Source organism: Zootermopsis nevadensis, unplaced genomic scaffold, assembly GCF_977971745.1.
Source record: "Zootermopsis nevadensis isolate Lab colony 2312 unplaced genomic scaffold, Znev_1.0 Znev_ptg000003l, whole genome shotgun sequence".
In the NCBI taxonomy this organism is placed as follows: domain Eukaryota; kingdom Metazoa; phylum Arthropoda; class Insecta; order Blattodea; family Termopsidae; genus Zootermopsis; species Zootermopsis nevadensis.
This window is the reverse complement of record NW_028259135.1, coordinates 15,205,776-15,233,574: the sequence shown is the minus strand read 5'-3', so window position 1 is coordinate 15,233,574 and position 27,799 is coordinate 15,205,776. Positions and strand designations below refer to the sequence as shown.

Genomic DNA, 27,799 nt, shown 5'->3' with positions numbered 1-27,799 from the left:
TGTAGCTTAATTGTTAATATTTATTGATGCTTATTTACATATGTATATACAATATAGTAGCATTTTGAAATGTTTGCTAGAAGCAATTCGTATCTGTAGTACAATGGACAGAACAGGGGAATTCTTTTATCAAACAGCACAGTATATCAGTTTCTGAATATAAACTGTACATCCATAATATTAACCATTTGGATGTACATTAATTTGTAGAAACTTGTCTTTTTAAGAAAAGACATCTTATTCACAAAGTGTTCGTTCAGTTCAAGAATTTGTCTGTTTCTGAAAATGGATTATGTCAACTTTCCGTCGCTTAGTGGTATCCGATCAATTACGGAGCATGGGCCAAATATCAAATCACTTCTTTGTCAGTCATCGTAGCGATTAATAGTCTTCAGTTGGCCCTCCACTGTTCAGTTTATAGTCAGAATAAGCGATCGGTAGTCTATCAGGAGTTCTGTGCAGTTTGTCTTGTTTGAAATAGACTTCCTGGAGAATCTGTCGTGAACCCATTCGTTGCTCAGCCTTCGTCGTGAGCTGGTCGCTCACGGCCTGTTACTGATTGGCCTTCCTTTGAGGTTGGCCGCTTAGAGTCTGTTGGTGGTAACGTTGTAGCGCCAAGCTTGTGGCGGGTCGTTCTGTTTTGCCCCAGTTCTGTCCGCACGCCGTCAGAAAAAGTCACGGTCTCGTCCTTTTGAGTGCTTCTTCAGGAGCACGAGACATATCACCAGCATGACCAGAAGCACCGCCACGAAGCCGATCAGCGTGTACATCGCACTTCTAAAGGGCTGGCTCGAATCTGTGCCACAGAAACGGTCTTGTTAATACTCGCATACACAATCGAATTATATTACGACTGTTTGATTTGTTATTTAGTGACTTAATCGTCGATCGCCTAATTACATGTTTTTGTATTTAATCGTGCTAGGAAACATTACCAGTTGTCGGTGTCGAGCTGGAAAGGAAAGTAGGGAATTTTAATTCAGATTATGGAGTTGCATTTCCTTAACACCGAAATTATAAAATATAAATACCGGTGCTATAAAAGTTGATGTCATAGTTGTATTTCTTCATATTTTTGTTCAATAATAAGGACTGGGTGGAAATCCCGTTCTGAGGTCACTGGAATTGATTCCGCATAAAACGGAATGGAAATAATGTCTGCTGTTTCTTGATCGAAGAATTTTAAAAGGGGGCCAAGAATGGATCGTCTGGCTTCTGTGTTTGTGCGTGTACAAATGATATTCCAAAACGTGTACACACGATATAATACGAAATATTAACCTTGTCAGCTTGCAACGAAGTTAACTATGGTCATTTTGAACACCTACACAAGTGTCAGTGCTGACGTATGTAATGATTTAGTTTATTAAAATGTCTTTATTTTATTCGTTTAATGTGTGTATACTTTTTGTGCATGATCGCCATTTTCAATAAAGGCATTAGGACGTAAGAGAATGGATTTATATATATATATATATATATATATATATATATATATATATATCTACTAAGTTGAGTTAAGACGAAGACTCTAAGCAAGAGACTCGATAGAGAAATATGGCTACAAAATTTACAGGGATCACAAAGTTTTTGGGCTATGATTCGCAAAACAATCTTTCAATTAGAATTGATAACAAGAGAAAGTATTGGAAGATCGGGGATGTAAGAGGAATTAAACAAAGATTTTTTTAAAGCCTCTCCTGTTTCAATGTCAACCTCAACTACAGAGTTGCACTCACAAAAGAGAAGAGGAGAAATATATACTTCTGTTAAGTACATTTAATTTTATATCTTCTTTTCCTCCTTAACGTAGTTTATCTGAATAGTCACGAGTAATCACTACAATTTTTCGCTTTATATGAACCAATCAAAGTTGTGAAGCAAACTGGACCAAACTTACAACTTCGTTTATATGTTGAGGTGGGTGTGACATGTAGCACTCGTTGAGCAAAGAATCAAATGCGTACAAATTTTCTGTGCAAAAATCTCGAGGGAAGAGACCATTAAAATAACCGAGCCGCAGATGGATTAATAATATTAACACGATTGTAGGTTATGGACCTATGACGTGGATCAAAGTAGATTCCAGTCGGGGGAGATTGTCATCGTGGTGATGAGTTCTTAACAAGGAAGTTCTTGGCCAATTGAATAGCCATCAATTACTCAAGGAAGATCATTTAACATGGTGTTAGTTTACGGTCTGCTTCTCACCCTGGCCGAGTCTCGAGTCCGTGGTTCGAGTGTCTGAGCCGCTCTGTGTGTCTGCAGCTGTCATCTGCTGTAGACGAGGCAGAAGGTCGTTCCACAGACCTGCCTCCTCCTGCCCCAGCTCACAGCTCATGGACTGTCCTTGCTGCTGCTGTTCACTCCTAAGCACCATGCAGTTATAGTCCTCAGGCGTCGCTCGTTTCCATGACAACCCGTACCCAAAAGATCCAGGCGCGTTTGGGCTCCTGAATTAGTCACAGTGAAACAAGCTGTTTATCGACTCTTACTTTATTCAACAATCTTAAAACTTTGCACACCGTGTAGTGTATTAGAATATAAAACAAGCAAACAGACAATTAACACTATAAAAAAGACACTAGTGCCATACGCGTTTCAACCTCAAGAGGTGACCTCTTGAGGTTGAAACTAGAGTCTTTTTTATAGTGTTATAGTTTGTTTGTTTGTTTGCTTAGTTTTTATTAAATAATACTGTTTTAACTGCAGAAGTTTTTGTATGTATCTCTGTGCATGTGTGCATGTAAGAGATTTCACAAAATTTTAATTTTATTTTTAAACTAGATTGGGTTAAAATACAGTGACCATAATATTCCATATAGAGATGAGTGATGTTCTAGCCTGCTTAATAACCAATTCAATAATGATCTTCTGTGTATGTGTGTCTCCTCAGGTTGCCGCTTTCAGAAAGTATTCGTCATCAAAATTCATTATTTATTTATTTTTATTCACTATAACCGGGAAAATTATCAGTATAGTGATTGACTATGAGATGTAAGATCGGGTTTCGATTGTCGACAGGGACATGGACTTTTCTGTTCGCCACTACAACTGTATCTGGTAGTGCAGGTTTGAGATTAACCCAGAAGATTAGGGCTTTTATCCTCCTTTTATTTGAAAATATTAGTAGAATAAACTTCTGGAACGTTTTACTTTTCAATAACATTTAGACAAGCGATAAAGTTTTAAAAAATTAATAGTATGTGTCAGAAACCTTCGAACTTAGACGTTAGCCTTTTGTACGAAATATTTCTTTCGGATATATTTTCTTTATTTCAGGAGTTGCATTGTCTCCTTCGTCTTTCTGTTATTCTTGCCCCTGTGAGTTTATAATTCCATGTTGTCCTCCGCTACCATTCTATCAACGTCGTGTTTTTGCATCTATTCCCAGATGTAGTAATCTTTTCAGCTGTCTTGCGGCCTGAAGTTTCCCACGTGTGTCAATACAGCAATCCCTCACCAAATGCAATCCTGTAAAACGCTGCATCAGCCACACAACTGTTGGGTAACAGACGGAACATAACTCCGAGCTCGGTTGACCATTACAAATACACACACCGGAGATAGGGGAAGACCGTAAAGAGTTAGCACGTACGGGGGGGGGGGGGGGGGGGGATCCCAGGCCTTCGTTTTACTCTGTCTGAGGTGAAATTTTTACGTTTAAGCTCCGGGAGTAGCGCGCGGGTCAAGGCGTGTGTGTGTCTACGTTTATGCTTTCTTACAATTCCTTTGCTCCACAAAATTCAGTGTATGAAAAATGCTGGCGACTGTGTCGAAATTAAAAGGAGAAAATATTTTGAGTTACACTGTACATGCTCAGACAGCCTCTTCGCCGTTTGCACCCCCCCTACCATTTCCATCTTCCCTTCCCCTATTTCAGTGTCGTGGTTGAAACTCGGAGTTGCGTTTACTTTAAGTCGCGTGTTCCTTCACAAACACGATAATAAACATGTAATAAAACATTTGAAAATAAATTAACGCAACATGTAATAAGTTTCGTAAAACGACGTTTCGAAAAAGTAATCTTGGAAGTTATAAAACTGGTTTTTGGATGCCATTATAACTCTGACCTCAGAGCCGATTTTTCCATATGTAGACAGATTAAGATTCCTGGATGCATTAGATCAAATACCGCGGTTGAGAGAATGGCTCCACAAGATAGACTAGATAGCTCTACGTTAAATCTGCGATTGGCAAACCATTTTACCTAATAATCCACATCCAGCTAATGGCCTTACCGTTGCCAGTTCTTTATATTGTTTTTGTAACCCCGTGACCCTGTTTCACTTTTGCGATAACCACCGTTTAATCAACACAGGCCTATAATTACTTACCCTTGCCTGATGAAGTCCGCCCAGTATCTTTTGATACGTTTGCTGAAACGGTCCTCGTCTTGTGTAAATCGTCTTCCTCCCAGCTTAAGCATCAACGTAGGTCCGAACAGGTAAAGAAACTCCGAACCGTGGGCAGACCCTGAACATAAAAATACTCCGAACTCACCTTGGTGTGAGGGAGCGGGGTTCCCATCCTCGTCGAACAAAAGGAAACTAAAATTTCAAGGGCATTTTGTGGTTTGTTAGATTTTACTAATTCAACTTCTTGTCTCTTTTGCAAATATTTTTTTTTTCCGGATGCCATGAATTTACTGGAAATCGCTTTACACAATTTTTAACGACGATGATCCTCAATTATCAATGACTGAAATCCTCAATATTACTGTCAAGATATGTCCAAGAATTCGAAAATGCACGTGTAAAATGCTCTTACGAGGTGCGATCGGAAAGTTTCAAGACTGCGCCTATAAAAACTCGTACACTTATCTAAGGTATTAAATTCATCCATCACCCTCGAAGTAGTTCCCCTGGGAGTGCCCTAGCAGCAGAAACTTGTACTACATCCGGTTCGCCCTCTATTGACACAGTCTGTGAACTTTCCGATCGCACCTCGTATATATACATTTACAAAGAATATAATGTCTAGGGTGTAACAATTTTTCCGAGAGAAATATCTCGTTACTGGCATGGAAAGGGCTAAATTGATAGGTGCATGGAAAAAAGAATGGAAGTTTATATACCTGTGATGTTGAGGGTGTTGCCATAAAGATCCGGTCCGCCAGTCTGTTCGAACTTATACACGAAGAGCGGCTCTGGAGAGCGGGCGAGGAGAGCCAACTGGCGAAAGTTTGGGGCTGCGAATTGAGAGTCCGTATAGAACTGAGGGGAAAAAAGGAAATTGATTGATATAATGTCTTAAATCCTTGACTTCATATTTCAAATTTATCACGACATTATTCAGAAACATCAAGTCATTACGTCCTCTGCATACAGCAGGCTATACAGAATGAAAGCATTAAAAAGAGACCATGTTTGTCTGTATATTTCTTACTCAAAACCACTTCGATTTCGATGAAATGTTATATGCTCATCGCCCTGATGATGGAGGCAGCAAGCACCCCTAAGCGACTGTAAACGTCTACCAGACTACACGGTACAACATCCCAGAAGACATGTTTTAGTTCAGCTTTCCTCTAATTATGTGCGGACTTTCTCTCAAGTGTAATACTGTGTATTCAACATGAAATTAGGCACTGATCTCTTTTAATTAAGTGACTAAATGTATTATGTTCACAAAATCAGTCAAAAGTAGAGTAGTAGCATGGGTGTTTTAGAATAATTTGGAAGCGAGACATTGAATATCAGAAACCACTGCAGTATAGGAATGGGCATTACAAAATAATGTATTCGGTTAAAATAATGTATTATATATTTGAGAGTACAACCGTTCTGTCTTGTTCACCTTATGTCTAGCAATCAAATGGCTAGTTATACTCCACTCGAAACGTTTTGCTAGAGCAGAAAGCCCGTTTTATAATTCATCACTTGCTTCAAAATAAAGCAAGAGTTTGTTTGGAAGAGACTGTTGTAAAAGTGAAACAGGGTGAGTCCCCGCGGGACCTGTAGACGCCGTTACTTACCTCTAATAGTTTGACAAGCAGTGCGTTCGTATCCCCCTCCCTTGCCTTATCCGAGTACTGCCACTTGAGGATCTCTTGGATCCGCCTCTCCTTGGCAAACCTGTAGTGTTCCATCACGGTCGGGATGGCGGAGTTCTCGAAAAAGTGACTCAGCTGCAGGTAACTCTGTCTCGCCAAGTCGCTCCATTGGTCTGAACATTTTGTAAAAGCGTCTAAACTCAAACGAGGCCGAACTATTTGTAGTACGAGGTTTTCGCACAAAGAGCATAGAATTAACGTATCTTGGAAATGTCTCTATAATTCAAATTGTTTGAGCTTTGAAACTAGTTGAATTTGGTGTTGGGGTATACACTAAATCTTCATAGACCAAATTTAATTTTCGTTTCAATCAGACCAGCATCATAATAAACTTAATATTCTCAAATAAATGGTTCGTAGTGTAAGAATTTATAGCCTGCATGGTAATAAACACTTTAGAGCTACAACTTTTATTTGTTACATTTTCTGTATGGTGAATATTTAACATAGTAGGCCCACAGGGAAAAATAATGTAGTGTTCCGTGTAGTGTGAATTTTATGCAAGAAGTTGGTCGCTATGGTTGAAATCTAGATTGGATTGAAGATGGCTATCTTCTGGGTTAGAGAGCCGTGTAGTCTTGTAGAAGTCTACCGACGTTTCAGAGGCCCTTGCTACCCCCATTACAGCCATCTTCATATTCATCACATTGTAAACCTCAGATCCTACTGAAATGAATTAATTTTTAATTCGTAATCTCTCCATGTTTGAAGAAATCTTTTTGATAGGTAAATTAGTTGACTCTGTTTAACAACTGCGGAAGGAAAATTGCTGTCTGCTCGAGAAAATTATATTTATATTAAGAAATAAATTTATTTCAAAGACGGTGGGACGGCAGATAACAAAAAAGAAGTGTTTGTAAAATTACAATTTTCCACTCTCATTTCAAAGTCAGCGATTTACATTCTTTAGCGAAATTGGAAAGATAAATTTACGAAAACACCATTAAAACACAGATACACAGACTCCACAAAGACTTCTGGAGAAAAACACAGTAAACACTATGGAAATTCAGTGATATTTTAATTTGGTACCCACATAGGGTGGCAGCTCCCTCGTGGCGAGTTGTACCCGTCATCACCGGCATTGGTACATAATTTCCTGTTTGGAGCATTTCTTTCGGGTCACGTGGGAGGTACTGCTCCGGTTCCGGAAGAAATGAGTCTACAACTGGCAACACCATAGCTGTCCAGTTACCGTTCTGAAAGAACAAAACAAATTTAAGTGAAAGGAAAAAAGAAACTAGCTGTAGAGACGTTTGATTATCTAACCATATCCAGATAACAAAATTACTAGCGTTTCGGAGGAACTTGTCTTCTTCAAGCCGGAAATTACGGGACAATACTATTTGATGATTTGTACAGGAAAATAATACACCGACATTAATTAGTCAGGAATGAAGAAATTGTTTCGATTAGTAAGAAATATAATCGTGGAACGCAGTAGCAAGAGATGATATCTGAGATCCGATTTTTTTCACGTGAAGAAATAAAAATTACATCGGATGTCTCGGAAAATTTCAGGAAGATCGCAATTTGCCCAATTTATTAAACGACTTTTCTATACGAAAGTAGCCTACATGTATAATTTTTAGAACATATGGCCAGCTTGTGATAAAGTTTGGAGAACCCTGTTCTAGAACATTCTTTGTGTGATAAGTCTTGGCGCAGCTGCAGAAAATTATAAAGTTGCTCTATAAAACCACTGAACTGCAGTTGGCTTGGAATGAACTTATTTGTCATGCTTTATTGACAATTTATTTTGTTCCGACGTTCGCTCCGTACCACAAGCCGTTAAAAGGTCGCTACCTTCTGAGACACAAACAGTAACACTGTAGGTTACTGAACGAATATTAAATCCAGCCATCCTAACTCTTTCCATACTTGCCTTTCTACAAGGGGCCTCTTACTCTAGTACATTTTCTTGACAAGAAATTTTGTCGTCGAAGAGCCACAAATAATATATATATATATATATATATATATATATATATATATATAAATAATAGGATATGAGAACAGTCTGTTTACTGATCTGAAGTAGTAAATAAATCCTATTTAAGTCAGAGCCTTTAAACTTAATATATTATGCCTCGCATGGAAATTGTTAGATAAGTGAAGCATTTCAGCTACTTAGTCAGTTATTTACTTAGTTACTTAGCTATTTGGATAGCTAATTGTTAAATTTGTATTTTCCCTTTGGGGTTTGGCGGCCGGAGAATGCAAATACTCACCTCCATCTAGGAAACGGGGAGCGTTATCCCAAAGAATAATCCATGGAGGAGTAGTGGGGTGTGGAGTTATAACTCCACTCATTTTAATCGTGGCACTAAATGAAAACGAATGGTTAGCTTATCGTTCCGGCCGCTTTAGCCCCGACGCCCATTTAATGGAAGGCTGAGTTGGTATAAACCTGGCGACGTGGGTCACGAATTTGTAAATGGTTAAAATTTTAGGATTTTTATTGACTCTGTTTTATCTGCAGGGATTATGTAGCGCCGAACGATCATGAGTCGTAAGAAGGTAAAAAAGTATGGAAAGAGACGTTTTATGGCAGTATTAGCCGGGGCAGACTGATTAAAATCACGGACAATCACAGGATAGTTGGTAACCCTGCGAAGATTTGGAACGGGTACTCCCCGGCTGCAGATGTAAACAACATGAACGTGCCCTGTTTAAACCACGCCTATTTAAATCTTGTACGCTAAGTTTGCGGGTGCCTATAATTTTCACAAGTGTTTCTCCCTCACATGCACGTACTTTGTACTGCGCCTCGAAGGCCCGCAAAATCTCGGCTGTGGATTTAGTCCGGAGGCAGGCCAGGATTGCGCGGGAAGTGGTAGCTAAGCAACCAAGGCTACGCGCGATCCCCCGGGAGGAGTTGGCGGGATGTGGCGCCCCAGACCACGGCGAGGTCACACTCCCGGACATGACGATAGCCCTGTGGAATAGACCTGCGAACAAAAGAGAGACATTTGAGGTTTTCACAGCGGTGAGTATGAAGATTTCTGTCTTCTGGGTTGTTGCGCTGTGTAGTCTGGTCGATGTTTACCAACGTTTCTGAGATCATACTGCCTCCATCATCAGGGCGATGAGTATGAAGATTTCTGTCTTCTGGGTTGTTGCGCTGTGCAGTCTGGTCGATGTTAACCAACGTTTCAGAGGTCATACTGCCTCCATCATCAGGGCGATGAGTATGAAGATTTCTGTCTTCTGGGTTGTTGCGCTGTGTAGTCTGGTCGATGTTAACCAACGTTTCAGAGGTCATACTGCCTCCGTCATCAGGGCGATGAGTATGAAGATTTCTGTCTTCTGGGTTGTTTTGCTGTGTAGTCTGGTCGATGTTTACCAACGTTTCAGAGGTCATACTGCCTCCATCATCAGGGCGATGAGTATGAAGATTTCTGTCTTCTGGGTTGTTGCGCTGTGTAGTCTGGTCGATGTTAACCAACGTTTCAGAGGTCATACTGCCTCCATCATCAGGGCGATGAGTATGAAGATTTCTGTCTTCTGGGTTGTTGCGCTGTGTAGTCTGGTCGATGTTAACCAACGTTTCAGAGGTCATACTGCCTCCATCATCAGGGCGATGAGTATGAAGATTTCTGTCTTCTGGGTTGTTGCGCTGTGTAGTCTGGTCGATGTTAACCAACGTTTCGGAGACAGTATGACCTCTGAAACGTCGGTAAACATCTATCATACTACACGGCGCAACAACTGAGAAAAGAGAAATCTTCAAAAGAGTGACACGTTAGGAGCTGAACTTTACTGACTATTGATGGCCACTCAGCGAAGATTCTGCTATAGATGGCCAGCAGAAGTGTCCTTACGCATGAAGGACGGAAAACAATGGAAATGGAACAGGAAAATAATAAGATAATGAACGAAAACAGTTTAAAGTACGAAATTAAACTTAATCGTTTTAGTTACAGCATAAGTAGTACTGAATTAGGCCAGAGATTACAAAAGCTTGTCAGGTCGTTCGAATATTCATGACAGTATGAGCTAAGCTTTACAAAAAGCACAGGTCTGTTTGAACCCACGCAGGCCTAGTCTTCAGACGAACACGTCCTGACATCCTTTCATGAAATTCTCTCAGCCTACTCGTCTGTGCAGTCTGTTTTTGGAATAGTTCATTAAAGAGCCTTTTTGCTGAATTTTAATTTGGACGTTGTACTGAAGCATAATTGCGCTTTATTACTTCATTACAAACTCCCTTACAAAGAACCAGTTATAATCAATAAAATATGAACTTTATTGCACATGAACTGGGCAGGGAATTAATTTATCAAAAAGGTCGAATTCAGGAATAAATGTGATTTGAATCCAACAAATTCAGTTTAATAAAATCTTTGAAATTTTTAAATTAGAAAATGTAATCTTATGCGCTACGTATGTATGTAAGAAGAGGCAGATGAAGGCCATTTCATAGTGTACAGGCATGTAAACCTATCTGTCTGACTTGTAAAATATTCAAAACATTGGACAGTTTTTCATGAAACTTGGTATGACTATCTCGCACCTTAATCATATTCCGCAATTCTACTGTTTAATTCCCCATTATCGATAACACGAACATAGCTTCCGTGTGAATTTTGATGAATCAGCGACACGAGCGGGAGTAGTGAAATTATATGAAAAAAGTGTTTAAAACATCACAAATCATTTTTAAGTTATTTTTTTATAGTTAGAATAATAACATGACACCGAAAATCGCCGTCGAATGGTTAGTATTTCTGCGCGATATTCGAGAAGTCCCAGATTCAAACTTTGTTCCGAAAACCGGCTGTAGTGATTGAGGTTTTCGTGGTTTTTCTCACTCCTTCCAGTTAAATGCCAGTAAAGTACCTTAAATTATGCTTTCTTCCATTCATCTGCCGTCCATCTAGACAGGAAATCGGTAGACCTGTGATAGGTAAATACGATCCAGAATGAAATTCGCAAGACGTCTTTTATTGTAGACTCCGACCACGACATTTAATCGAAACCCGTTTAGTCCTTTAGAATACGAGCAATCGGGCTGGTAGACGGAGCCCGGTCTGAGAAGCAGGGCGTCTGTCCATACTACGTTCTGCACTTGCAAAGAACGCATTAAAGCGTAGAATAAAACTCTGTACTTCGGCGGTTTAGAGACACGTCACTTAGTTTTAATTAGTTGCATGCTGGGAGTACCTGCGGTTCGTGGTGACGTCATGTGGTACATGACACTGGCGGCGCCTGCCGAGTGCCCCATCAAAGTGATGCTCCGGGGGTCTCCGCCAAACAGTTCGATATTCTCCCGTACCCACAGCAGCGCAAAGTATTGGTCCAGCAAACCGAGATTTCCTCTTGCCTCGGAGTCTTCTAAACAGAAGAATCCTGGCGACAGAAACAGCAATACAGGAAACTGTACGGACGGTTTCGGCCACACGCATTAAAAATACGCGTTTCGTTCACAGACGACGTCTATCAGCTGTGCACTTTTACGTCCATTTTGTTGTAAGCCGGAGTTTGTGTGATTTCAGTTCTTTATGGCGACTAGTAACATGTTTGTTTGTCTTCTTGGATGTTGCGCTGTGTAGTCTGGTAGAAACTGACAGACATTTTAAAGTTGCTCGCTGCTTTCACACGGCTTACTTGTCGCCCTTATGATGGTGGCAGAAAGGACCTCTGAAAAGTCTGTAAATTGCTACTACACTATACGGCGCAACAACCCAGAAGACAATTATTTTTAGACACAAGCTAGATGGAAAAATGACCCTCAGGAGTTTGGATAACACTTTCGATGTGTGCAGTTATGAGACTATCGATTGTTTTCTATAACGAAAACGGTGACTCGCTCTCCTAAATGTTTGTATGCAGTGCGAGGATATGAGACATGTGAACAGATTTTTGTGGAGTCGGGAAGCAAGCTGGAATGAAGGTTTCAAATCACGGTTTAAAAGATAAATATCTCACCAGCTCCTATCTGCCGCGTTATTTCCTCCATTTTGCTAAATGAATTCTACCAAAATCTACGGTACATTCAGTTTACTACCAGCAACTCCTGAAAAGTTTTACAGTTATGTTTTAAAGTTTTTAACTCCTTTGTTTTAAATGGTTGGTTTCTTAACATCTCGGCTAAGTTTGTTCTTTTTCACTTACCAAAAACATTAAGTCGGTATGTGACAGAGACGACAATGACGCCTTCAGCTGCTAGATCCTGCCCTGGAAATCGTGACACTAGGCCGGATACGAACCCTTCTCCTTCCAGAAGAATAACAACAGGTATACTTCCTCGGAAGTTCGCTGCTGTCTGTAAATATTGAGTCGAATAAGATGAGTGGAGGAGGTAACTTTTATGGTGGAAACAAGAGATTAATATAATATTTTGGGTTGAAAATAGTTGGTAGAGCTGCAGATTAAACTTCAAACGTCTCTGAACAGGGTCCATGCTTCTGTGAATAATCTAATAAGCCTTCAGGTTTTTATAAAAGAGGGCAAGTTCTTGGCCGATCAACTGATTTTTCATGGCGCTTTACAACTTATTTCAATAAATGTGAATTCTTATGAAAATCGTGAAAGTCATTGGGATATAGATTATTTGGTCGAAGTTTCGGGTACTACCGCCATGCTAACTCGCTAGCCCATACCTCTGGTGTCCAGATGTTTAGATACAGGCAGTCTTCGTCTTGAGGTATCGGGGCCATGCTGGAAATTTCTTGAAGCTGGGGACAAGCAGAGGCAAAGCTACCAGCGAAAAGAGAGGAACGATTCCAGCCAGAGAGGCGTTCTGGTGGCTGTAATCATACAAACACCAAGCACATCACAGAATGTTTACGTGATCTGTATATCAGGAGTGGGAAGGTATTTTACAAACACGTTTTTTTTAATTTTATTTTACATATCTACACTACACCGCCACGGTGGTCTAGCGGTTAGAACGCTGGGCTTGTAATCCTGGGGTCTCGGGTTCGATTCCCGGCGGTGCCCGAATTTATAACTTGTGTTGGGCAAGGCCGTGGTCTAGGCAACACGGAGTTTTCCTCCGTGGCATCCCAACAATTACTCCATTCACACACAGAAGAAGGCAATGGCAAACCACTTCTGGATCATCTGCCAAGAACGTATATGAACAGGTCCCAGTCCGAGAAAAGGATGGAAGGATCCTGTTCATATGGACCTGTCGTCAGACAGAACACTAAATAATAATAATAAACTACATTACTGGCCTTGCAGATACTGCAATTCAAACACATATCAGACAACACTTTACAGGCCTACAGCCAGGAAATTAATGTTACATGTTATATTAATGCAGTTCATGGCGAATTTCGTTTACGTGTATCGCATTAAATGTGTTTGGTAAAATAAGATGGAGGCCAGTGTATCTTCGTACATGGCATCGTGGCCCTCATTTCGTCTCCTACATAAGATACTGTAAAAAGCGATGGCTGTAATCGAAACACGTGGGTTTGTGGGTGTATGATCGTTTGTAGTTAAAGAAGGAACAAACCAATTTAAACCGTAATTGTTATCTTATGCCTTTAAACCTAGAAGAGATTTTAGAATGGTGAAACTGCTAAGTATCCTGAGTTCGGATCCATGGAGGGTGGTTCTTGTAGCTCGGAAGCTAAGCACGACAGAAGGGACTCAAGAACAAAATGATTATTTTTTTTGGGGGGGGGGGGGTAGAATACAGGGCAGAGAATCCTGGGTTTGAGCCTTGGTGAAGATTATTTATGTAATAACAGTTTCTTCATATGATATTGAGCGTTATATATCAGAAGCTTTCGGCCAATAAAAACTTATATGAAATGTAAGAATTTGTTAAATTTTTCCTCGGTAACAATGTGGGCTTACTACTCATATTTTTATTTTTTATTTAGTGTTCTGTCTGGCGACAGGTCCATATGAACAGGATCCTTCCATCCTTTTCTCTTCTCGGACTGGGACCTGTTCATATACGTTCTTGGCAGATGATCCAGAAGTGGTTTGCCATTGCCTTCTTCTGTGTGTGAATGGAGTAATTGTTGGGATGCCACGGAGAAACCGGGAAAGCCCCGGAGGAAAACTCCGTGTTGCCTAGACCACGGCCTTGCCCAACACGAGTTATAAATTCGGGCACCGCCGGGAATCAAACCCGAGACCCCAGTATAACATATGACAAAGTCGTTGAAACACGGGCCCACAACTGTCACGGTAAGCGTTCGATGTGTTATATTTTATAAAGCTTTAAGGAACCAAAATTTCTGATAATTTAGTGTAGATGTGTTGTGATCGCTTTCATATAACATATTAGTGTTGTTAATACAACGATGTATGAGGCGCGTAAAGTAGTAAGTTACGCATTATGATGATGTACGCAGTTGCTTTCTACACTTGTCCGATACCTTTACATGTTAAGAAAGCAGTTATTTCGTAAACCAGTGAATTAGAATACCAGGCAGAACGGATTTTGCTGTAATTCCTGCGTTCTACGTTGCTTCATGAACGGATGTCTCACACAATTCTATCCCGTTCCTCCCACTTCCTTTCCACAGGTTCCTTCTCCTTTAATTCTCGTACTTCGTATCCCGGAAGGAGCGCCATCTTTCCAGCACCTCATTAATTATTCATTATTTATCAGACCTCATGCTGTCTAAGTTGTATTTTGTAAGCGGCGCTGAGGTCTGGAGGTGCGGAATGCAGGTTACTGGCTGAAGTCAAGTTTCTTGTAGTCAAGAACAGTTGAAGCGGTGCTAGACGGGGATGACTGAAACGACTGAAGAATTGAACACGTATCGATTATCGACAAAGGTTCATTCTGTAATATACTGACGTGTGTGTGTCCAACTGTGGGCTCTCTTTACTGTCTAGGTATTACTGACAACCGTAATAACATTTGAACCAAGTGACAGATTTTCATGAAACTTGACAGTCGCGTCGTCATCATGTAATTAGAAACCATTTCACGTTTGTACCTTTTAATTTTCTGTGATTACTGTCACCATGGTTTACGTGAAATACTAACTCCATTGATTTTAGAACCCTGAAATGTTTTATGGTTTAGAAATTTTTGTCAGGATGAACAGTCAACCTGTTGGTTAGCCTATTAGTCAGTCAACATATGTGGTCAGATATAGGGAAATTGCAGAGAGAATTAGCCTTCCAGGATACTTACAGAAAACCTTAGGTCTCCTGTCGGAGGGGCAGCGTATGGCACGCCCAAGAAGGCGTTGATTGTCTGCCTGTCGTCTGTGTAGACATTGATCTGTAATGAGACAACGTGTGTTACGACAGTCACGTTTGTTATCAGCTGTGATTACAGCTTCGTCACAGGTTTATTACACTATTCAGAAACAGAAATTGAGTCTACTATACTTGGATCCAAAAATACCAACGGCGTAGCGACATTTTATATCACGAAAAGAGACAAAACTGCAGTCTTGTGAGGAATTCCTCTTCAACGTACTACGAAATGCCGATATATTGCATCAGGATTGCATTCTTGTACACTGGCAACATTGTTCAAAGGTCACAGTCTCGTAGAAATATACTTCATATAAATATTTGTTTAATTAATTATTCTTGTCCGTCTATTCAAAATTTAAAATTTAAAATTTAAAATTAAGATAATTAAAATATCATGTGATGTTCTGGAAGTGCACTATTAACTGATAAACAACTATAAAAAAGTTGCATATAAGAAATTACGATTAAGTTTTAAGTTTATATAATTTTAATATACACCTGAAGATGGTTCATTTAAGAACCGAAACATGTCGTAAGAAAAAGATGTTCTAAACTGTAAATCGAATGTTTCGATAAGGAACATCACATGATATTTTAATTATCTTAATTTTAAATTTTAAATTTTAAATTGTGAATAGACGGACAAGAATAATTAATTAAATATATATCTTCACAATATGACGCAACTATACCAACTTATAAATATTTGTATAATGATTTTTTTTTAAATCTTACCCCGACTGTAAAGATTGTCTGCGCATGCATGAAACAAACCTAAACTAACGTAACCTAACCCAACAAAACTAATTCAAACAAATCTAACATTTACCAGCTGACTATTGCTTAAGGTCGTCTGCGATTGCACATCACTAACCTAACCTTATTCAACCTGACCCATTATTTTCTAACAGATTTGTCAATTAACTTTTAATACGCTCAGACTGAGTTTAAAAGCGTACTCGCTACCGGTCTCAATGAATGCTTCCTCCATGGTGAGTGATTAAGTTTAATTTTTGAGTCATATGATATTCGCTGGTAATTTGAATATATCTAATACCAAAGTCCGCCCTTGACTTACGTTTGAGGTGAAAAGTGGCAGTAGATGCTTACCCCTCTGATTGTTCCTTGTCGTAGCATCACCGTTGGTCCTTGTGCCACGATTTCCCAGCTGTTCTGAAGACACATGGTAAACGTGATTACAAGAATTAGATCCATGTTATTTGTCTTGTTTATTTAGCATTTCTTTTCATAACCTTGAAGCCGGTTGTGCAGTGACACCACGCACGTTCATGATGCATAGCTGTGAAACCTGAAAATATAACATTTGGTCGCCGTTCTCGTTAGAGTTCAGACGCAGTGCAGCTGTGTTACTTGCACAGGGATAAGATTGTGCCCTGGGGACGGACAAGCCGAGACAAGAGTCCGGGTGCAACGTCTGGGCGGCAAGGACAGTGCACGGGTTTCCAGAATCGTTCTACTTCACTTTGGAAGAACGAACATCAAGGCCGAAGAGGGTGTAAATAATGAAAGAAATACGGTAAGGAGGGAAGGAATAACGAAAGATGCATTTAGTAAGACAGAGTCAAAGACAAGCGAAAGAAGGGAAGAAGGAAGAAAAGAAGGAAAGAGAGATAAAGAATGAAGGAGGGAAGGAATGACGAAAGATGCATTTAGTAAGACAGAGTCAAAGACAAGCGAAAGAAGGGAAGAAGGAAGAAAAGAAGGAAAGAGAGATAAGAATGAAGGAGGGAAGGAATGACGAAAGATGCATTTAGTAAGACAGAGTCAAAGACAAGCGAAAGAAGGGAAGAAGGAAGAAAAGAAGGAAAGAGAGATAAGAATGAAGGAGGGAAGGAATGACGAAAGATGCATTTAGTAAGACAGAGTCAAAGACATGCGAAAGAAGGGAAGAAGGAAGAAAAGAAGGAAAGAGAGATAAAGAATGAAGGAGGGAAGGAATGACGAAAGATGCATTTAGTAAGACAGAGTCAAAGACAAGCGAAAGAAGGGAAGAAGGAAGAAAAGAAGGAAAGAGAGATAAGAATGAAGGAGGGAAGGAATGACGAAAGATGCATTTAGTAAGACAGAGTCAAAGACAAGCGAAACAAGGGAAGAAGGAAGAAAAGAAGGAAAGAGAGATAAGAATGAAGGAGGGAAGGAATGACGAAAGATGCATTTAGTAAGACAGAGTCAAAGACAAGCGAAAGAAGGGAAGAAGGAAGAAAAGAAGGAAAGAGAGATAAGAATGAAGGAGGGAAGGAATGACGAAAGATGCATTTAGTAAGACAGAGTCAAAGACAAGCGAAACAAGGGAAGAAGGAAGAAAAGAAGGAAAGAGAGATAAGAATGAAGGAGGGAAGGAATGACGAAAGATGCATTTAGTAAGACAGAGTCAAAGACAAGCGAAAGAAGGGAAGAAGGAAGAAAAGAAGGAAAGAGAGATAAAGAATGAAGGAGGGAAGGAATGACGAAAGATGCATTTAGTAAGACAGAGTCAAAGACAAGCGAAAGAAGGGAAGAAGGAAGAAAAGAAGGAAAGAGAGATAAGAATGAAGGAGGGAAGGAATGACGAAAGATGCGTTTAGTAAGACAGAGTCAAAGACAAGCGAAACAAGGGAAGAAGGAAGAAAAGAAGGAAAGAGAGATAAGAATGAAGGAGGGAAGGAATGACGAAAGATGCATTTAGTAAGACAGAGTCAAAGACAAGCGAAACAAGGGAAGAAGGAAGAAAAGAAGGAAAGAGAGATAAGAATGAAGGAGGGAAGGAATGACGAAAGATGCATTTAGTAAGACAGAGTCAAAGACAAGCGAAAGAAGGGAAGAAGGAAGAAAAGAAGGAAAGAGAGATAAAGAATGAAGGAGGGAAGGAATGACGAAAGATGCATTTAGTAAGACAGAGTCAAAGACAAGCGAAAGAAGGGAAGAAGGAAGAAAAGAAGGAAAGAGAGATAAGAATGAAGGAGGGAAGGAATGACGAAAGATGCATTTAGTAAGACAGAGTCAAAGACAAGCGAAACAAGGGAAGAAGGAAGAAAAGAAGGAAAGAGAGATAAGAATGAAGGAGGGAAGGAATGACGAAAGATGCATTTAGTAAGACAGAGTCAAAGACAAGCGAAAGAAGGGAAGAAGGAAGAAAAGAAGGAAAGAGAGATAAGAATGAAGGAGGGAAGGAATGACGAAAGATGCATTTAGTAAGACAGAGTCAAAGACAAGCGAAACAAGGGAAGAAGGAAGAAAAGAAGGAAAGAGAGATAAGAATGAAGGAGGGAAGGAATGACGAAAGATGCATTTAGTAAGACAGAGTCAAAGACAAGCGAAAGAAGGGAAGAAGGAAGAAAAGAAGGAAAGAGAGATAAAGAATGAAGGAGGGAAGGAATGACGAAAGATGCATTTAGTAAGACAGAGTCAAAGACAAGCGAAAGAAGGGAAGAAGGAAGAAAAGAAGGAAAGAGAGATAAGAATGAAGGAGGGAAGGAATGACGAAAGATGCGTTTAGTAAGACAGAGTCAAAGACAAGCGAAACAAGGGAAGAAGGAAGAAAAGAAGGAAAGAGAGATAAAGAATGAAGGAGGGAAGGTAAGAGAAAAGGAGACCGATAAACAGAAGAGGAAGAAACGAAATTGTCTACAGACTATACTGAGTGAAAATTAATTTAATGCGACGCATCCCGTGTAGTGAAAAAATTAAGATTTTTTTCTGAATTTTCCTCTGAAAAATTTGATAAAAGGAAAGGATCTGTACCGTATATAAAATAGCCAAAATCAATCCGCCCCTTTTGAAAATAGTTTCTTCCACACGGCGTGACGTAGGAAAGAATAGTAGGCCTACAAAAAATGCACCTCTCCGAGGGACGAACCTGGGAAATTTATTTTATTTCGGAAAATAAGCACAGGGTTGTACAAAAATCTAATAGTCAGATATATATATAAAGTGCCATGTATGTACCAAACGGTATATGTTATAAAGTATATAATAGCGAAACGGGCATTGGCAATAAGTTTAATAAACCAATTTAATGACTCGGTTTTTCTTGTATATTCTCACAAGGTTTGTAGAATGAAAGAGTTCATGACCTCCACTGCCTTTTATACTCATCAAACATTATCGCTGTAACTTCTAATTATACGTCGTTATTGGCTGAGTAATCTTAAGAGCCATTTATTAACTGCAGATGTTATACAGTAAGAAACTGAAGGAATTAAGAATGAAATAGTCGTGGCCTGTTATAAAGTAGCATCCCTGCCCACTAGAATTATAAAACACGCATCGAAATACATCGTTCCATAAGCATCGACAGAAAAACGGTAATCAGTCTTTAAAAGAAGAGGAAGGCGGAGATACATGAGCTCAGTCCTTTATCATTGATTATCGCTCGCAGTATTCTTATTGAAATTGGATTTAAAAAATGTAAGTAGTTTATCTGCTGTTTTATATCTGGCGTAGCCTAGACATGAAAGAAATAAAATGTGACAGAACATCTGCCCCCAAAACTCCTTTTTCGCGTGAGACAATTCAGAGTTCCAGCGTTCCGCTGAGTGACACAGCAAGACATGAGGTATGGCCGATTTTCCGCGTCTCATGAACGCAGAGCGTTCGACGAACCGCGAGGACTACAGAACCACGGAATGTGCCTTGCGTCTATCTAAAAATAAAATTCCTCTTGTTCGATAGTCTAAGAGCTTTCTATCGAAAAAGAATTCTTTCATATTAATCAAACTCCGCATCTTCTGAACTGCGTTCAGAAGATGATTTAGTGGACAATGGATTTAGCCATCGAGTATGTTCTGACCTGTTTCTAAGCCTCCTTTTCTTATTCCTTTAAGAAGTTATTACCCAAAAGTCTGATCACTGAGATGTTCTTTGGATTGAAGATCTCTTTATGATGTAATAACAAAGAACAGTTTCTATAGGAACAAGAAAGATGAAGATCGGGAAAAAAATCGGTATTCACTTCTACGGCTGAAGAGCGTAACAATTCGAAAAGATATGAAATATGATCGTAGATAATAGAGAGTTTTGAAAATTCCATAGCTTAGCGATGCAGGATTTATAGTTAATTTTATTTCGGGCAGACTGATCTATAGTGAAGTTAGCATGTGGTAGAGCCTTGAGAAAATAATTGTAGAATTATTGTCAGCTAGCAGTTATTTGAAAGTCTTATAATTCATTGATAGCTCAGTACGAAATTATAGAGAACTAGATTTGACACAGCCTTGTCTTTATCATAATTTTTGTAGGCATGATAAGTGAAAGTAATAAATTCATAGTACCAGGCACTCCCAAAACTTCTACTTCCTTCAAGATTCCCGTTTGTATCGATGTGTTTGTTTAAAGAAAGTATTGCCTGTAAGATTAAATCTTGTTTCCGTTAATTAAATAATTTAATAACTTTACCAAACCTTCAGAGCTGCATTTCAGAAGGATGGCATTTGACTTAACATGTGGGACAATAGAATGCTCACTACAGAAAGACTGTAATAGAAACCATATCAAGTTTTATAAAATAGTGACTGTACCTGGATGTCTATATTAAGAGAATTTTGGACAATTATAACACGGGAGTAAAGCCGCTTCGATGACAGAGAAATGGGATTGAGATTAACATTAAATGTGACAAAGTTAGACAAACTGAGAAATAAAACGACTGGGTAAAATTTGTATACAGAATTAACTAGAAAGTAGACAAATAATAAAATGGCCAGAACACGCAAGAATATTGGACACCAAGGAAAATTTTACAATAAAGACCATGGTTGTCCAACTCTTTTCTCTCCTATGGCCAAGTTTTCTCATTGGACCCATGAGCCAAGAAACCCCTTCTAGCACTTTTTTGAAGGATAATAACCACATATATTGCCATATTATATAATAAAATGTAAATATTATTGAAATGTGCATAAATTTCCTTAGCGTTATATGTTGCTTTAAATTTGCCCCTGCGACAGTTTGTATGTGACATAAGTTTTACTTGGAAAACGTACGTTTTACTGTAGTATTTTAAAGTCAGTAACCAGTGGTTAATAATACAAGAGATAATGACTTATAATGCTTTCATTATCTCTGCTGAAAGAAATTTGTACCTGCGAGAAACTTTAATGAAGTCAGTGGAATTGGATTCGTACGGAACATAAGTAGCGTACAGTGTCTTGCTACTGCGTCATCCTACTTGATGGCTTGACAGAACCATTTTGTTGTTACCTGTACCCTCAAGGATGAACTTTGACTATTTTAGCTTCAACCTGTCAAAGGTGGCTGTAGGAATCGAGAATTCAAATGGCAGCATGAATGGGACTGGGGCCCACTTTCACCCCCTACAATAGGTTGATAAATAAAATAAATCAGGATATGGGGAAACCGCCTAATAAGAATTGCCGGCATCTGGGTCGAGTTTTCAACGCCAAGCAGAGTGTTAAGGGATGCTGCTGTCACAAGTAACTGTGAGAGGGTCTAAGAAATTATTTATACCCTAACCTTGTCATATTACATTATTCGTGAAGTCTTCCAACTCAGGCATGTACATCACTGAAGACCAGTCGCTCTAACAGTAGACAAATCTGTCCCTGTCAAATTAACGAATTTCACAGTCCGAATGTCGGTACAAAGTTATACAACGAATCCTGTATAATTCAACATTTGAATTCTATTCTAGTGGCCACCTGTCCTCAACCAAGTCCTACTAAACTAGATCAATACCATATGTATATTAAAAACAATGCCCCCGATCGTGCTGAAAGTTCTACGAACTCGAACGAACCCCTGGTTCTAAAGGTTTGTGGCATTAGTCGATTTAGCTTTGTAGGACGAAACTTTTGATGTCAGGTATAAAGTTTTCACAGCCTCGAGGATTATAATGATGTTCGTCTCGGTTTTGGCGCCCTGGAAACGTCACTTTTGGATGAAAATGGCTTCTTTCTGAGTTGTAGCGCCGTCTAGTCTAGTACAAGTTAACTGACGTTCCAGAGACACTTGCTTCCGCTCATCGACCTGATGATTGAGGCAACTAGGACTTCTAAAACGTCGGTAAAGTTCTACCAGACCAGACTACACGACGCTACAACCAAGAAGGCAGCCATCTTCATACTCACCGCCGTAGAAACGTCAAATCCTACGATACCTACGCTGTGAGTCTCTTTCGATAACAGTAGTGCGTGTCACTAGGCCTAATGGTGAAGGACTGAGGCTAGAGCCGTCAAGAGTAACACCAGCTACGCTAGAAGTTATATGTAATCCGTGCCGGAATAACACAAGTATTCTTGCAACTTTTTGATTCTGAATGCTCCTAGCTGATCTAAATAATCGGTAATGTAAAACTTAAGTGTATCTATTGAACGTAAGATGTATTCATTAACCCTTGCTTGAGTACTTCCTTATTCACAAACGAGCGAACTGCTATCTAGCGGATATACTGCCACTATAATCATTACAAAGAAATTTTTAGCACAGATCCTAAATAGTAGGAGGAGGGGGGGAAACTAAAACATCATGAACACAGTTGAAGGGAGAGAAAAGTTTCTACCGTGCATGGCATCTCCATCGCGTGTTCGCAGTGGACGCGACCTAGATCGCCTAGAAGGTCTGTCCGCAGTGAGTCTGGTATTGCATTCTGTAGAAGCATGGCAACAGCATGACCTTCCGCGTTTCCGGAAACTGGACAATAGCAGTGTCCGAACCGGATGTGATTGTTGATGTGCTGGGTCGGACCATTGTGACGACATAATCATCTCCCCGTGAAACTCTCCCCACTCTTAGGGCGAGGACATGGAAAGCGGAATAGACAGTGTCACGCAGAGAAGGTTCCACTGCCGTACGCTCGTCTTCCTCACACACTAAAAGCTTCTGTTAGAGAATTCCAAAGAAGACAGACACTTCTGTTCAGACTGTTTTCTGTTTAGCAAAGGTATTTCTGAATAAAAAAATATTGGGAAATGTTTACTCCGTTTATTTATGAAGTAAATCACAAGCCAGAGTACACTGCAATTATATTACGCTCGTGTTACCGCGGGGAAATTCGACAAATTCTTACATTTCTTACCAATCTTTGTTGGCCGAAAGTTTATGGCAAGCCTGATACCTTTCGTTGAATATCAAAGGAAAAATAAATATCCCTAAACCCAATACCTTCACTGGGACCCGAACTCAGGATAGCTTTTGCGTTTGTGACCTCAGATTCTGTAAACCCTCGCTGAAACTGACAACTTCGGTCTTGTCACTGTTCTTCTATCGTTCTGTTTCCGTGTTACAAATCCCGCCCTCACTGGGACACTTTTTCGGTGTTTTGGCCTTTCTATAATGTCTTACTGATTTCAAGAAATAAGCATACCAAGTTTTGGTAAAATTGGTTTATCCTTACATACCCACAATTTAAATGTTATATATAACATAAAATACTGATTTTTAGTGACCTGAGATTTTTGGACTCTCCAGTAAAATTATTTTCTATTTTAATTTTATTTGATCCTAATTATGAATATGAGAAAGTCCAATCAGTTAAGTCAAAATAAATGTATCAATTTATACGACTATATTTAAGACGTAAGAAATATCAAGAGATGTGTAATTGATAAATTATATTATCCAACACTCCCTCACTTTGCTATCAATATTCTCATAAGTTCGAGTCCACTTACCGATATAATACAATAATATACACACACACATTGTAGGCTACATAAATCTATAGTGTTCCAAAAATATATATACACTCTAATAAATAGAATAGACATTTTAATAAACTAAACCATTACATACAACTGCACTGTCATTTAGTAAATTAGGAAATTAGTGTAGTTGTTCAAAATGACCGCCTTTCATGGTTTCAGTGAACACAATACACAGAGACCGATAAAAGGGTTAATATGAATGTGTATTTTTGGGGCAGCCTGTACTGTTTTCGCCATTGAATAGAAATGTGTGAGAGAGCTTTTCCATATCCGATGGGAACTCGGCTTCGTGTTTCATTGTCATTTCTGTTCAACATTATCAATGACGTCCGCCGAATATCGCGTACGCAGATGTTATGATGAAGGATAATCCTCAACTAATGTGTGGGCTGTGCACATCGTGAGTTGTAACATCAACCAACGATGAAGAGGCATAATGATGCAATACTTCTGGAATTATTGAACTGATGTGGTTAGTTCATAACAGAAACACTTTCATTAGCGAAATCAAGCAACAGATGCACTTAAAAGTGTTCGGCGGGAATACTGACCAAGACTTTCTAAAAATATTTAACAGAGATTTCTGTTGCGGATTACAATCCAAGTTGTGCAGTCGAGTCCACAGCCAAATACATTTTGAATTACTTATAGAATCGCTATCAGTTTTCTAGAATTGTCACCACCACGCCAAGGTGTTTGCCCATATTTCAACTTTACAAAATATTATATATGAATTTAAACCTTACTTTGGCTACGCAGTGCAGTTTAAAACCAGTGTTGAAAGGGTGTCTTCTTGTGTCTGTCTCCCTATCGTGCGCTAACGGAATGGGACGGGTTGCAGAAACTGCACAGGGTGATGGGGGTGGGGCATAATGTAACAAAGTTTCGCTGGCGATGCTGCCCTCTGCAAGCGTGACAGTCCCGAATTGACAATCCAACGGAACCACAGGAGTTGTAGTCTCACTCCCAGTCAGCGTCTGGAAACACTTGGCATGTAACGTGACGTCACGATCAGCTAAATGCAGCTCTTCTGTGTAAAGTATCTCTTTCCAGGCCAACCTACCTTAATTTCTTTCTAAACGGAACACCGGGTTTACACCCAGCACAATAATTAAATTGTGATCCCAAAATGTTCAGCAGTTCTAAATAAATCCATATTGCCGAAATATAAATTAAATGAAAGAGTAGGTTATATAAAGGTTTTTGGCATTGGTTGATGAATTAAACGTAATGCTGACCGGGGGTAAAGCCGGCCGGGGCGTGATGCTGACCACTCACCCCCATCTAGTGCTGAGGTCAAAAATGAGTAGGAGCTATACCTCCCCCCCCCAAGTGCCTACATAGGCGTGTAGCTTTAAAAAATAAATATGTTTCAAATAAATATTACAGATGTTGATAATAATATCCATTTCGTATATCATATACACTTTAAATGTATGATGAGACGTATTTTGAAGAAACGAGGCTCGATCTTAAACTTCGCATAATGTAATGACCATATTAGATCAATACGAATCAATATTATATCCAGTTGACATTTGTAATGAAGTTCATCAGCATATTTTGTCTAAATTTGCTAGGTAGTTATGAAGATTGGCTGCAGTCGTTGACTGTGATTTAAAGAAAGTATAAAAAATATACATGGGTGTTCACCACATTGACAGCACCGCCAGAGTATAAGAAGGTTTGTGCAGTCTACTCTGATCGGAACTGACGGTGCTTTCGCGTGATGTAATTTTGGTGACACATCATAATGCTGGGATATTCAGCGTTTACTTCCCGGTAAAAAGGAGACAGCGAAAAATAATCAGTACGACTACGTAATACATATGCAAATTTCGGTACTTTACATCATCGATACGAAGTGCTGACGGCCATAATTAGGCCTAAGTAAGATGCGTAGTGATGGGCTTCATAATTTTCACTCTTTATCTAATATTATTAGCCTGATTAAGTCAGGGATTGGCGGGACATGTAGCTCACGTGTAAGAAATGAGAAAAAATAAAGAACTTTGCTTAAAAATTCTATATGGGAAATGGGACGATAGTGTTTAAGGAAGTTGAGAACTGAAATTAAAAGTCCAATAGCGAACTCCTGCGATCACGGATATGAAATTTCTGCTTCTTATAAAAGCAGGGAATTTCTTGAGCAAATGAATAACTAAAGAATTTTATAGAAAGTTGGAGGGCATAATTTAGATGCATTTTGTGTAGTCCGCATACATTTATGTAAAACTGTAACATTTTTACATGATAAAAAATTAAAACTGTATACATCAAATATTTAATTTTAAGCGAGTAATTAACAAAAATAACCAATCGACGAATTTTTAAAATAAAATTGAAAAGTAGATACGTAATATGCGAAAATGTTTTTGATGGCGAGTTTGTCGAATTTTTGGATAAACTGTCATGAGATTTAAAAAAAATGTCGCGATTTGTAAACGTTGGTCCTCGAGTCAATAAGAGAGGTTGAATTTAATCCCAGATCTTATAACGTTGAGAACCCAAGATGTAGGAAGCAGGGAACATTCAAATGTGTGATGTATTGGCAAAGAGTTCCAAAATGTCCACCGTGCAAATACATTCTGATGTAGCCCACCCGATCATCGCGTTGTGATTCCACTGCAGTAACCCTTGTTTATTACGTAATCCCAGGAAGCAGAACATTTTCGTATGGAAATTCGAAGTTGTTATAACCTATCAAACAGAAAAAATAGCCCATCAAGAAACAACGTGTTTTTACGGAACCCAAAAATTCAGTGATATTTTCACAAACTCCCATCACTAGTCCATATGTTGTGCCAACTCAGTTTATTTCATATACGAGTACACATGCCCAATTTTTATCAACGCTCGTATTTCTGTGGAGCGTCTGTTAAAACCACTTTTCCCGTCCACCTGTTCGCATGTAACAACTGCGGAACAACTGAACGGATTTGCATTAGGACCGATATTGATGGGTGGGGGTCTTACATGAAAAATGTATCACTCCAGTTTAAATGAAGTTCGACAGTAACGGGAATTCTCAAACGGAAGTGACTGGGTAAGATGGCTGTCCTCTAGATTGTTGCGCCGTAAAGTCTAAAAGCTTACAGACGTTTCAGAGGTGCTTAATTCTTAAACAATTAAGGCGATGAGTGACTGTCCTCATTGTGGATGCAGCAAGCACCTCAGAAACGTCGGTAAACTTCTACAGATCACACGGCACAAAACTCCGGAAGGCAACTATCTTTATACTCGATGTCCTGAGAACCTCAGATCTTACCAAGTGACTGAGTATTTTTTTATTTTTCTCAGTCCCTCCAGGAAAATTGTCGGATAGGATCTCATACTAGGCCACGACCGCTTCCTTCATCATCCTTTCTAATTCATTAATATCCTGCCATTCTAAGCCATGTAATGTGAGATATTGTTCAGTGCAGTTAATTAAGCGACAAATAAATCAAACAAATAAACGAATAGATTATGCGTGGAGCGTTACCTCAATTCCTCGTAGACGTTTTCAGGCACAGGAACAACCTTACCTTTACATTTGAGTAAAAATTAGTATTACGTTCCGTGTGTCGATGTTATCGTGAACTATCGCTTCTTTGACTGGGGTCCGCGCGCTGAACGCCACTTCACTTAACTGCGCTCTACTCTGCGGAGGAGCACCCCTATACTCTCATGACAATGATCACCTGCCGTGGACCGGAAGTAGGGCACGCATCGTTCATGCGGGCTACGTAGCCTATTTACATATTTACTAGGTCGCATTCTTTGGATCTGATGCTGGAACGACACAAAAAAGATCAAAGCCAGGAAAATTATTATTGGCTGCGAACTCAACTGTCGGGTCAATATTTGTTTATAGGTTATTAAACAACGCTTTATCAATTGATCTATGACGTAAACC

General features: G+C 39.4%; 1 protein-coding gene across 2 annotated transcripts; it reads right to left on the bottom strand.

The window, feature by feature from the left end:
* Positions 1-27,537, bottom strand: LOC110827877 (acylcarnitine hydrolase). Of its 2 annotated transcripts, none has more exons than XM_022059978.2 (13): positions 27,429-27,537; positions 16,352-16,550; positions 15,171-15,260; positions 12,661-12,807; positions 12,173-12,323; positions 11,222-11,407; positions 8,813-9,006; positions 7,092-7,254; positions 5,978-6,168; positions 5,078-5,216; positions 4,338-4,476; positions 2,212-2,453; positions 1-796 (listed from the first exon to the last, which is right to left on the bottom strand). In XM_022059978.2, the coding sequence occupies exons 2-13, from the start codon at positions 16,454-16,456 to the stop codon at positions 666-668; spliced, it is 1,878 nt and encodes a 625-aa protein (XP_021915670.1). In that variant the 5' UTR covers positions 16,457-16,550; positions 27,429-27,537; the 3' UTR covers positions 1-665. The 2 variants fall into 2 exon arrangements, with proteins under 2 accessions (XP_021915670.1, XP_021915669.1); XM_022059977.2 differs by having other exon boundaries at positions 27,386-27,531.
* Between the last annotated feature and the right edge of the window lie 262 nt (positions 27,538-27,799).

Coding starts and splice junctions, on each gene's coding strand:
- LOC110827877 (XM_022059978.2), bottom strand. CDS start 16,456: ATGGATCTAATTCTTGTAATCACGTTTACCATGTGTCTTCAGAACAGC. Junction 15,261..16,351: donor GACAAGGAACAATCAGAGGG/GTAAGCATCTAC, acceptor GTCTCATTACAG/ATCAATGTCTACACAGACGA. Junction 12,324..12,660: donor TAAACATCTGGACACCAGAG/GTATGGGCTAGC, acceptor CAATATTTACAG/ACAGCAGCGAACTTCCGAGG.